This window comes from Camelus bactrianus, chromosome X, assembly GCF_048773025.1.
Source record: "Camelus bactrianus isolate YW-2024 breed Bactrian camel chromosome X, ASM4877302v1, whole genome shotgun sequence".
Classification (NCBI taxonomy): Eukaryota; Metazoa; Chordata; class Mammalia; order Artiodactyla; family Camelidae; genus Camelus; species Camelus bactrianus.
This window is the reverse complement of record NC_133575.1, coordinates 24446388-24459423: the sequence shown is the minus strand read 5'-3', so window position 1 is coordinate 24459423 and position 13036 is coordinate 24446388. Positions and strand designations below refer to the sequence as shown.

The 13036-nt window shown below is 35.9% G+C and overlaps 1 protein-coding gene across 10 annotated transcripts in view; it reads left to right on the top strand.

Annotated features, from left to right (window-relative positions):
- Positions 1–13036, top strand: part of DMD (dystrophin) — a 1840970-nt gene that overhangs the window by 1550669 nt on the left and 277265 nt on the right. For all 10 annotated transcript variants that reach the window (XM_045507265.2, XM_045507267.2, XM_045507235.2 and 7 more), the window contains one exon: positions 3270–3416. In XM_045507265.2, coding sequence (XP_045363221.2) covers positions 3270–3416 — 147 coding nt within the window. The remainder of the gene's footprint in view (positions 1–3269; positions 3417–13036) is intronic.

Below are 13036 nucleotides of genomic sequence, written 5' to 3'. Positions count from 1 at the left end.
CTTCCTCTTTTCTACCCTCAGTTATCTCCTTTCCTCCATCCTCATGCCCTTAGTGCCCTCATGATTATCTCCCCAAAGAGAACTGTTGCACCAGATTCTCTCTTTACTAACTCACCACCCCCTAATCAAAGCTTCCTTTTATCTTAACAGAAACTTAGGCATGCAGATTAAACTGAACAAATGGCTTTTCCCCCCCAATTAATAATATTCGTGGTAGCAGTAGCAGTGGTAGTAAGACTGGTAGTCAAAATTTATAGTGGATGCTCTCTATTCCAAGTCAATTAGGACCTAGAGTTCAACAGTTAATTGAAAATGTCAGTTAAATCAGGGAGTCGTACAAAATATATCTTCAACATTTTTTTCTATGTTAAGATAGTCACTAATATTTCAATGTTGTGTGAAGGTTTTTTTATTTGAGTGGAGATTCAATGATTAGAGTTCTCCATAAAACACCCTGATAATACAAACTTCTGGATTTCCAGTTCAAGTTTCTTTAATGCCATTGGGAAACATGAGAAGCATTCTGAATACAGAATCCTTTTAAAAATTTCTGACTGTTTTCCTAATGTTTTACAGTTGTCTTGTCCATACCCAGTTCAACAGTACTTCTTTTTTCTTTTTTATAAGCAATCTTCTAGAATATTTAAACTTATTTTTATAGAAATAATAACGTATTTTCTTTTTAGACTTTTTTTTTTTTGGTTAGGAAGTCTTTAATTAAATTATGCAATTGTTACACTAATTGGCAAAAGCAGGTTTAAGAACATGCAGACACTGATGACTCAGCTAATGAAAGCTGAAGGACATGCATACTGACCTATACCTCTCACATTTTAATCAGAGATCATTAGAGGCCCCAGTTGGGGTGTTTCCCAGACCAATGAAGACTCTGGCTAATCTGATGAGTCTTAAATGGAGATCAGTTAAAGGAACGTCTACTATAATTGGTAAATAGGACCAAAAAAATAAGAGGCCACAAGATCCCATGACAGTGTGTGTGGCTGTGTGTGAAAGAGAGAGAGAGAGGAGAGACAGAAGGAGATAAGGAGAGAAGGAGAGGAGAGAAGGAAAGGAAGAGTGAGTGCTGTGATTAATTATGAATACTGAAACTTACTTTTTAATCTCCTTCATCCTCTAAAACATTGACACAGGATTAAAATCTGTGTCCAGGACTTTGGGGGAGAAAGTGAAAATCAAAATACTCAAGTAAGAGACATTTGAACATACACATTATGTAATCCAAGGGGAGCTGAATTGTAGCTATGTCTTAACTGAGATACATATTCAGCTTAGTGGCTGAGAGCCACACTCCCGAAGGCAATGATGAGTGTGCAGGGTTAATGTGCAGCATTGTCAGAGTCTGCCTGGCTATCCCACCATCTCTGCGATGGGTCCCATTTATAATTTCCACTCATATGTTAGTTACTTATGGTTACTGAAAACATGTATTACGATCCAGAAGAGAATGGTTCCATTTTGTAAGCATTGTCCTTGTCCAGGTTTCCCCATTGACATTTAAGAAATCTGTTTTCTAACCTTTCTATTATATAAAACAAAGTGATTATGGATCATTTCCTTTTAGAGATATGAATTCACATTTATGGATTTTAACCGCTTCTCTCCATGGGCACTTACTATGATTTTTAATGTATATATTTACTTATAAGGAAATGGAATAAAAATTTACTATCAATTCCTATAATAACTTTCTTAGTTTAAAAATGATTACTATGACATTCCACTGACATGAAATTAAATAAAGATGAAAACATCAGATATGATTTGTTGTGTGTGTAGTCAGTCAAAAGGGTTTCTTTTATTTTTCTTTGTTTTTATTCTTTGATACATAATTCACATACCATAATATTCATCCTTTTAAAGTATATAATTCAGTGGTGTATAATATATTTACAGAATTGTGCCACCATCACCACTGTTTAATTCCAGAATATTGTCACCAATCCCAGAAGGAAACTCCATGGTTCTTTAATATAATATTTTAATATTATATTATATATTTTTAAAAAAACTGTAAGTTCAACAAAGTGATTGTTACAGTGTCCCATATTACCTAAGAAGTATGTAAGTGTCTTATATGCCGTATAATACCACATTTTAGTGGTGAGATATCCAGTTTGGTTTGAGAGGATAATGCTGTTCTTATTTAGAATGTACATACAGGGTCCTTCCACTTGGAGTCAGAGGGAATTGGAGGGTTATAGGTGCAGTCAATGTAAACAATAGTTTTATTAATGTAGTGAACAAGAAAAATAACACCTTCCCAGATCAAGCAAGTTAAAACAGCACATCTTGCCAAGTAAGTGATGCTGTCCTTGTGCACAGACATTACATTACACAAACTGTTCTCCGAAGTGAGGGAATTTGTCCCTTAGAAATTGCTCTTTGGAACATTTGGACATCATGCATCATGTTAAAGATCCATAAATGTCATCTCAATTGGGTAGATATGATGCATGGTAATATCGTCCCCATATCTGCATAGGGTTCTTCTGTTCAACAGATTGCCATGATGCATTGCATCACAGAATCCTGCTCTAGTGCTTCAGAGACAGCTGAGAAGCCCCATGGGAGCCTTCTTAAGTCATTGCTACAAGGGCTAAAATACCAGGAGACCAGGAAGTCATTCTTAGCACTTGACAAAATACCCTAATCTCTAAATGAATCTATTTATGATGTAGTTGGTACAAAGTAGGAATGTAATATTTTATGATTGAGTACATATTTTATTGTAAAAAGAATAAGGATCCATTTTTGTTGTGAGATGAGTAGAATTTAGAATCTAGCAGCATTATATTTTTCCTGTTACTTTGTAAATCCAGAATTTCTTTGTCGAGTTATATAATGTAATTGTTAAGAATATGTACTCTGGAGGCAGACAAACCTGGTTATGCACCCCAGGTTCCTCAATTTTGACCCAGGGACCTTGGGCAAGGTTTAACCTCTGTGAATTTGTTCTCTCGTGTGTAAAATGAGAATTCTCTAACTACCAACCTCATAGGGTTAATGTGTAGGAATAAAATCGGATTATGTGTGGACAGAGCTCATCACAGGGTTAGGCACTGAAGAAGTGCTCAAAAAACATTAGTTATCCACTCATTAACTTATGTTTATTGTTATAATACCACTATGATAGAGCAAATATCAGTGACACCCCAAACAGAATAAGATGCCTTGTAGTTCCCATGTGTCTGAGTTTTTTTGCTTTGAATGTTCTCATCTTCCATTTTGCCCTTGACTGTTTCACACAGGCACTTCGAGGAGAAATTGCACCTCTCAAGGAGAATGTAAGCCACGTCAATGACCTTGCTCGCCAACTCACCACATTGGGCATTCAGCTGTCACCATATAACCTCAGCACTCTGGAAGACCTGAACACCAGATGGAAGCTTCTGCAGGTAAGCACATTATAACATTGCAGTTCCTTCTCTGACTATACAGATAAAGCTTCTTTGTAAGGAACAATAAAAAGTAATTTCTTCTTGTGATATTCATGATGATAATTTGTGAGTGTAGGATATTTTGTATTATTTAATAAGTCCCTATATATATGTTTTCAAACCTATTAATATGAATTTTTATACAAGGCTTAAAGTTAGACTTTATCTTGCAATAAACATGGAGATAATGCTGAATCATGATGGAAGAACTAAATTACTGGCATGCAATTACTCTGTACTGTTATTGCTTGGATTCTTAAAACGTCTTTCCTTTTGGAATCCTAATTCAAACAAAAGTCAATAGTAAGGCTTCTGAATCTTTTAAAGAAAGAGATCCTATCACAAACCTACACATGGAAATTTTTCATAGGTTTGCATAATAAATACAGGGAATATAAGTGTGCTCATGGTCATGCTTACTGGCCATGGGACCTCTGGCAAGTTATTTAACCTTTCTATGCCTCAGTCTTTCATCTGAAGAAAATGTGAATATTAAGTGTTTCTAAAATACTGGTCTATCATTGGGACAGGTAAGTCAAAATGCATGGAAAGGGCTTGGTGCAGTAATAGCCCCATAGTAAACACTGTATAAATTCTAGTTCCTGGTGTCATTAAAGTTATTATCATTATAATGTACAAGTTTTGTAGTCAGATTTACTGAGTGACCTTGAAGACACTTGACCTCTCTGTCCATTTCCTCATCTCTAACGTGCTTGCTGTCATATTAAAGGCACTAATTCATGTAGAGTTGTTAGTATACTATCTGGCTCATAGTAAGAACTCGGAAAAGGTAATGGCGGAGGCGTGTCTGCGTGTTCCCTGTGGGAAGGACACTGTGTTATACTCCCATGCCCTAAAACTGTTTTGACCATAAAATTAGGGAATTGTTTTCTCTCTTTTTCCAATTTCATATGATGCGCAGAGTAGGCTCTTGAGGACAGGGAGGAAAGAAGAAACTAGGTTTAAAAATATTTGCTTTCAGTGTTTTAATAAGAAAAAAATGATAAACCAGATTACTTTCTCTACTTGAAGTCCATTTAGAGGTGTGATTGAAAGTCCTGTTAAAGAATTGCTAGGTCTTTAATAAAACCAAGTTCCAAACTCAAGACCTCTTGAGATCTCATATAATTTAATTCTTGTTGTGATGGATAGTCTTGAAATATTTGTATGATAGATTGTTGTAAGTGGCATTGACTAAAGCAAGGCAATATAGTTAAGTGGTGACATGCATTTCTATGTCTATTTGCTCCACAGTGGTTAAGTGCCATTAAAATCTTATCAGTTTCATCCTTAGTATGTTTTTTATTGTAAACATACATAAGGAAAGTAATAGATGTCCAGGAAATACCAAAGGACACATTTGTTCCATTTAAACACTCTTGAACTATTACCTTAAAATTTCTTTCAGCGAGCTGAATACCACATTTGCCTTCAGAATATGGTACAAGATTTGTGACAATGCTGTATAAATTTACAAATGAGATAAAAAGATTATGACTGATAGGAGAAAACAAAAAAAATCAATGTTAAATGATCCATTATAGTTGTACCATGTATTTAAAGTATGACAAAATATAAATAGCTTAATTTTTATCCATTCTTTAAAATGAATAAGGATTTAGTTATAAATATACAAAAGTACATAAAAGAAGATAGTGTGATATAGTAAAAAAAAAAAAAAAAGAGCATGGGAGTGAATATTAGAAAACCTAACTTCAAATTAAAATTCAGCTATTATTTGACCTTGTTATCTTGAGAAAGCCATTTGACCTCTCTCAGCTTCTATTCCTTCTTAACCCATTTTGTCTAAGGTCACATCTAGTTCAATTCTGTGATTCTGTATCTGGATATCTGGGGGAGATAGCCATAACAAAATTTAGTTTGGAATCAGTGGAGTTGCTTCCTCCTTGTAATAGAGCTGTGGCTTGTTGGAATTATGTTCCTCCTTCTATAATTCTAAGTGTTAAACCCCTCATTCCCAAACACATCTATACACAGCCTTCTCATATTAAACAGTTCAGTCTGTGGTATATGATCTTATTGTGGCAAATGTCACATGTTGCTATTTTTGAATGTGACCTTAAGAATATGCTTAAAAAGTGTATTTTTGCAGAAAGCTGATAAATCCAAGGTTTCGGGTTGCACATAACTGAGTCAAGTTGATTCCATTCTCTTCTTTGACCATAATTCTAACCACTCTGCTGTATTATAAATGTGAGTCCTTGTTCAGAAAGGGAACAAAGCAAGAAATGAGGTTCACATCCAACAACTTTATCCCCATTACTGGAAGAGCAACTCATACATCATGCTGAGAACATTTTACATTTAGAGGAATGTATGTGAAGGATTACCCAGCCTCTGTGGCGGGAAGTGTGAGCCCACCATTATTATGACATCAGATTTCTATGAAAGTAAAGAATTCATTCGGTTACAGTGCTATGTCAGTTAACTAAAATCAGGAGAAAGGTAAGTATGAGTTCATCTTTGCTTCTCTGCCTGCTGAGACAAAGGAAAATTGAGAATGTGGAGTTGGGGTAGGGAGAAGGCAGATAAAAACGTAAAAAAAAGTCTTATATTTGAGCAAATCATGTAATAGAAGAAACAGAGTTACGTACTGCCAGCCTATGTCTACTTGATATCAGAATATCCTGGATTTAGTTACATGATCCATTAATTTTTATTTTAAAAGAAAGCCATGCTGGTTTTTTAGCTGTGTGTAATAACACTCAAAATGATAGAAACAGATAACCATGTGTATGTGAACATCAACAGTAGTGTAAGAATCCAGTCACAATTCATCTGTACATAGAAACAGAAGGTATAGAAAGTTCTGAATTTATTTTGAATCCACAGATAGAAGTATAAAGACATTGGTTTGCCTGTTGGAAACTCTCTGTGGGAATCAAATCCTGTTTTCTCCCTCAGAGTGGACATGGTGTGGATATTTCTACAAGACCATCCAACAGTGTGTTTTGGGCATAGGAAACCATCATTCCCTGTAGTTGAAAAAGTTTTCATTTACATTATCTCATTCAATCCTCAAAACATTATGATCATGTATTATGGTTATATATGATCACTCTTCCCTTTTACAAGTAAGGAGACTGAGCCTTGGAAACATCACGTGACACAACTGCAGTCACACAGCTTTTAAGTGTCAGTCATGAGCTGAATCAGATCAGAACTGCAACTCCCCTGCCCTGTTTTGTTGCCCCTTCTCAACATTCCTATTAAGTTTGGACTTAACAAAGTCATACTCTAAAGCTATTTTGGGCAACACAATACTTCACTTTTTCATGCTTCCCCTCTTTTCTTAAATGATTCTCAGGGATATTAACTTTGAAATCTTCCTTTTACAAACCAATGGATTAATGAGCCCAGTTCAGTGTACCCCTTAAAATCACACCTGTCGTTTCAAATATAAAATTATAAAGCATTATATTGCTCATTGTCTTTAGAACTACGCAATTGTACTAAAATCGACCAAAAGTGATTTTAATAAATTAGCTCTTAAAGTGGAACCAATGTTAATGTCTGATCCAGTAGAAATGAGTATTAAAACCAAATGGGAAGAAAATTAAACCGATGATAAACCTCTCAAATTTTGAAGCAGTGCACACACATTTAGTGCCACGGTCGTGCTGTTTATTCACCAAGCACAAGTACTGTGGGGGAATGTTCTGTAGGGATCACTACTGTGCTACTAGGGAAGGTTCTAACCGTTTCTCTGCATCATGAGTAAACCCAAAAATAGCAACAGAAGCTGCATATACACTTTAAAGAATAAATGCTTTATTGACGGTAGAATGTATGAAATGTAATCCCTTGAAAAACATTAAAAATGAAGACATTTCCATGTACTCTTTAAATATCTTTAAGGACAGCATCATGAATTATGTATGTTTTAAAGGTTTCCTAAGATTCTTCCAAAGTCATATGGACAGTTATATACACCATCTTCACATCGCTGTGGTAACTTTCTGTCACAGGGATCTAGACCCTCAACTTCTGTACACTCCATTCCTTCTTTCATTCTTTCCTTCTTCTTCAATCAGTACTGATTAAGCACCCACTGTATACCAAGGAGACATCGTAGTTGTCCTGTCTGGTCCCAGGACATACTGACCAAAACTCCTTTCACTGCTTACATCATCTTAAACAAAGCTTTATAGATAAATTTTCTTCTATTACTTCCATAATGACCCACCCTTTTCCCCTTAATTCATCTTATAAGCACACAAAATATGCTATTACAACACTAGTACTATAAAAGTATCTGGTTTACAAAATCTTCAGTAATTTCTGACTGGGAGTTTGGTGTATACAATCAAATTAGTAACATTCACGGAAGGACATGAAATCACATTTAGCTGTCCAACAGAAATACTTGCATGGCTTTATCTTTTTAAAAACTAAAGATTTTTAATTTAAAAAATTAAAAATTTCAACAGAGCATTTTATGTTCTTTGGTGAGATAAGTTTTTGAAGCAGCCTTTGGTCTCTATATATGTATGTCTTTATCATCATTGAGCACATGATTTGATCCTTTTTTTCCTCTCTTTTTTGTTGAAGTATAGTTGATATACAAAGTTGTGTTAGTTTCAGGAGTACAGCAAAGTGATTCAGTTATATATATATATTCTTTTTTAGATTCTTCTCCATTATTGGTTATTACAAGATACTGAATATAGTTCCCCGTGATATACCAGATTTGATCCTTTAATTGTGTTAATGGATTTTGAACATTTTCTTCACACTCCCCTTTTTTTAAGGATCCTGTGTTAATCATGTTGCTTTATGGTTTATGAGGTCCCTTCTGGGCAGCAATCAAAGATGAGCTAGTCTGTCTGCTCTTACAAGTACCATTGGCCCATTACCAGCTGAGGGTGAGACAAGGACTTCCAGCTTCCTTCACTTCAGTTTTGGTAAGGGTTAGTTCTGCTGAAGTCTTCTTAAGCATGTCCTTCCTTGACTTTTTCTTTAACAAGACCAAAAAAGATTCTGCTTGTGGTGAGACCACAGAACTCAGGAGAAAATGGTTAGTCTAAGCTCATGCTCAAAGGAAATATGTTTTCCTATATCAGTGGTTCTCAAATGTTCATGAACATCAGAATCACCTGCAAGATGTATTAAAACACAGATCAGTAGGCCCTGTTCCAGAGTTTCTGATTCAGTAGGTCTGGGGTGGGACCTGAGATTCTGCATTTCTGACATACTCCCAAGTGAAGCTGATGCGCTTGATCCAGGGCCCACACTGTAAGACTTTAGGGAACCATTGTCCTACCTTAAGCACTTGCTGGATATAGCCAGGTTAAATGATTTTATGTATATGACTTCTGTCAGACACTTTGAGAAGATTAGAATTAGACTGTCGAAAATAAGTATAATGTCATGCAGAAAATTGAATATTAGAGGAGTGTTACAGTACTATGGGAACATGGAGACCCAAGCACTTAACATGTCTTTGAGACAGAAAGAGGAGAGTAAAGGGAAACTTTTAGTCATTCTTAGTAACACCGTTTGCAGCTATATGGATTTACAAATATAAACCCATACATATAAATATGGATAAATACAATAAACATAATGTAAATGTGGATTTATATTTGCTCTCTTTCAAGCCACATGGTCTAAAACTATGCTGTCCAGTAGCTTCATGTAGATACCAAGCCCTTGAATGTAGCCAGTCCAAGTTGAGATGTGTTGGAAGTGTAATATACACACTAGGCATATACATACACATATACACATTAGGTTTCAAACACTTAGAACCAAAAAAAATGTAAAATATCTCAGTATTTTTATATTGAATGCATGTTGAAGTGATAATATTTTTATGCATCTGTCACTAAAATATATCATTATGATTAATCTCACTCATTTCTTTTTTATTATTCAAACTTCGCTATTTTTCTTGAAAATGAATTTTATGAGCCTGTTGCTTCAAGTAGAACAAACTGACAGTGTTTGTTTCTTTTTTTTACTTTTTTAATGCGTCTCCTGGAAAATTGAAAATAACATATGCAGCTCTGATTATTTTTCTGTTGGATAGTATTGGTCTGGAAAGTAGTTCTCAATTCTTACTATGGATAAGATTAACCTGCTGCACCTGTTAAAACACCATCCCCCCCACCAACACCCAGCCTCAGTAGGTATTGGCTGAAACCTGTGATTCTACATTTCTACCCAGTTCCCAGGAGATGCTATTGATCTGTGACCACGTATAAAAATTAGTTCCCAAACTATGGGTCACAGAGTTTTACAAAGAGGTCTACAAATGTATTTTTGCATCAAGCATTGTCTGTAGCTTCAATACAAAATTGCCTGGCCCATATACCACTATTTTTCATAAGTATGTAAATGCATTTGTGGTACTAAACTCATACAGATTTTTATAAGCTGATCACTTTTTCACAATTAAGTGATAGTAAAGTGGTACTTTTATTATGTGGGCAGCCTCTAATTCTTGGAATATTGATAAGGGAGCCACAGGCTTGAAAAGACTGAAAGCCAATAGAATATCCAAAACTACTGTAGTAATGTAGGAAAAAATAACCCACTCTAAACTGTAGGTAGCTCTTATAAAAAGATTTCAATTATAACATCAAGTTTGATGTGCTCATTGGCAGGAGTTTTTAAAAAGTTGAAGGTAAAGGAAATGAAAAGGACAAAGAGGAAAGAAGGCTGTTTGCTTTAGAAAAGGTTACGTCACAGAAGGATTTGTTGAAATTAGAAATGGAATGACCCGTGAAAAAAAGGACAATTAAGTTCTAGGAAAACATCTTATTTATCCTCTTAACCTCATCTCTGTTTGTTTTTTTTTTTTTTTAAAGAAAGTGAACAAGGCCCTTTAAAGGTTTAAAGGAATGTGTAAATCTGAATGTCTAGGATAGTTACAGCCCTTAGGACACGCTCAGGTCCAAGTGCAATGTTAAGCCTTGGGGACATTTTCCTCAGTCAGTGTGGTTTCCAATGTTTTTACAGGTAATTGTACTTTATTCAAGAGGAATGATATTGAAGTTGCCCAAGTAACCTTGAAAGTGACGTGGCCCAGATGTCCCAAAGTCTATCCTCTTCACCCCAAAGAAGAATAATCTAGTTTTCATGGGCAGACTGTATTTTTTAGACAGGCATCAGGATGTGTGGGACTGTAGAGAGAAAAATGAATGATGGGAGTGTGACCAGAAGAATTTTATGAGCTACAAAATGAGACTTAAGCCAGTAGGAGTCAAAGAGATCTTTATTAGAGAGAATGAAGGGCATATTAACTGTTCAGAGATTTCATAGTGAACCAAAATCATTACGAAATATTAATTAAGCTACCTGATTGCTTGATCTTTCTGGACTGCTTGATTTCTGATTTGTTTTCATCAGGAATTATTTTTGCTAGTTCTGAAGCTAGCTACTATGGCAATCCAGATGCGTGTTTTATTATTGTTTTTAAAGATGTAATGTATTCCTGTTACACGTGTTTAAACAGCAGTTTTGTGTATGGATGGATGTATTTCTTTTAGCTTCCTGACCTCTCTAATTCCTTTTGAGAAATATGCGTATATGTACATAAAACCACTATAATGCCCATGTTTTCTTTTCCTTCTCCATTATTGCACAACTGACATTTGCCCTTCCCTCAAATTTCTCACTGCTTTATTCTTTATTCTTCTGAGTGTTCTTCCCCTTCCAGCCTGACCTCCGTCCCTCGCTGCGGCCTGACCCTGCCCCACCCATTCTTCTGCATTTGTTTGCCCTGGTGGCTCGCCTCTTTGCTTTTCCCACTGTCCCGCTGCGTGTGAAACCCTCCGCCTGCAGCTGCTCGCATTTCCCATGCTACGTCATGCACAGCATTCAAAGAGCTGCTGTTCTCACATTTCCCCCAGAAAGACTCCCCTTCTCCTCCTTCCCTCCGCATTCCTCTAGAAATAACCCCCTTTCAGACCTTGTGAAAAGCTGAATGTTAAAGCCAACTCTGTAACTCCGACTGGAAACTAGCTTATGAAATACAGAAAGGCTATTTTTAAAGGTCAGTACCACAAAGGGAATTTTTAATTACTATGGTTTGTCTTCATATTTCTTTATTCTTACAAATTCTATAATGTCCTGAAAATAAGTATCATTATGTTATAAATTCTCCCCTCAATTAATATATACATTAATTTAGGAAGTAGGGATGTGGATTGAAAACACAATAAATTATAAAGTGATTATTATATTAGAAATACAGTTTTTTTACAAAGGGCCATACTTTACTAGGCCAATGCAGTTACAATTTTACTGAGTATTATGCATTACTGAAATTAGTAATGAGCACTTAACTAGTATTTACTGCATGCCATTCACTATTCTAAGCATTTACTTGTATGCATGCTTTTAAGCTTCACAATCACCCTATGAGGTAGATATTATTTTTATCCTCCTTTTGCCGATGAGAAAAATGAGAAACTAGGAGGTTAGGTGGCTTGCCTGTGGTCACATAGCTGCTAAGTGAGAGAGCCAGGATTTGAACCCAGGCAGTCTGGCTGGGGAGTCTGCAGAACTACTCACTGTGCAGAATTGCCTCTGTGCTATGAAGGTATGTAGATATGACAATACTTCCTCTTCATTTACAGTTCAGCCCTTTAAACAGAAAGTATAACTTCTTTACAGTTATTGATTTGTCAGGAATCACCCGCATTAAGAGTTTAGGAAATGCTGATTGAAAGTAGGATGATTATAGGAATCTCAGACCACAATCTCAGCAAGAGCCTGTTGAACCCAGAGCCTGAATTGTTCACAGATTAAAGAGGAGAATCTCATCTGTAAGACCAGGAGGATTTACTCATGAAATTCTTCCTGAAGTGAGCAGAAATACTCCTTCATTCAATAAATATGTTCCATTCAGTAAATATTTTCCTGGTCCCTATGTCTGCCAGACTCTATACTATATAATAGGGATACAGTCATGGAAACCCCAGACAGTCTGCCCTGATGGAAGTTACAGTTTCTTGGGAAGACAAGCATTTTAAGAAATCCTGATATGATAATTATAAACTGGTTCCTGTGATGAGAAAACATGCAGAGCATAATGTTGATATGATAGATGAGGACCTAAGCATGCGCGTGCATGTGTGTGCACGTATGCGTGGGTGTTACAGAGAGGGTGGGAGGCAGGGAAGGCTGATCAGGAAGGCTTCCCAGAGAAAATGGCCTTCCAGCTGAAACCTAAAGGATGAAGACAAGTTAGCAAGTGACTTTTCTATTCATCATCTGTAGCTTTTATTTTAAATGGCCTGAAGCTTGGGACTAAGAAACTAAACAGAATAGTAAAATTCCGGTCTGTAAATTTAATAACTATGAATCATTTGAAGTAATGGACTGCAGAGGTAATGTATAATTAAGTCACATTGAAAGATTTCCTATCATTCTCTATCACAGACACCGTCCCTTTTGCTTTCTTCATTGCACTTAGGAGAAACTATAGTTGTGTGTTCGTTTATTTAAAGTCTATCTGCACCATTTGAATGTCAGCTCCATGTGGACAGAGGCTCTAACTGCCTCAAGTCTACTGATACTTGGCAGTACCTTTTACATAATAGGCACTC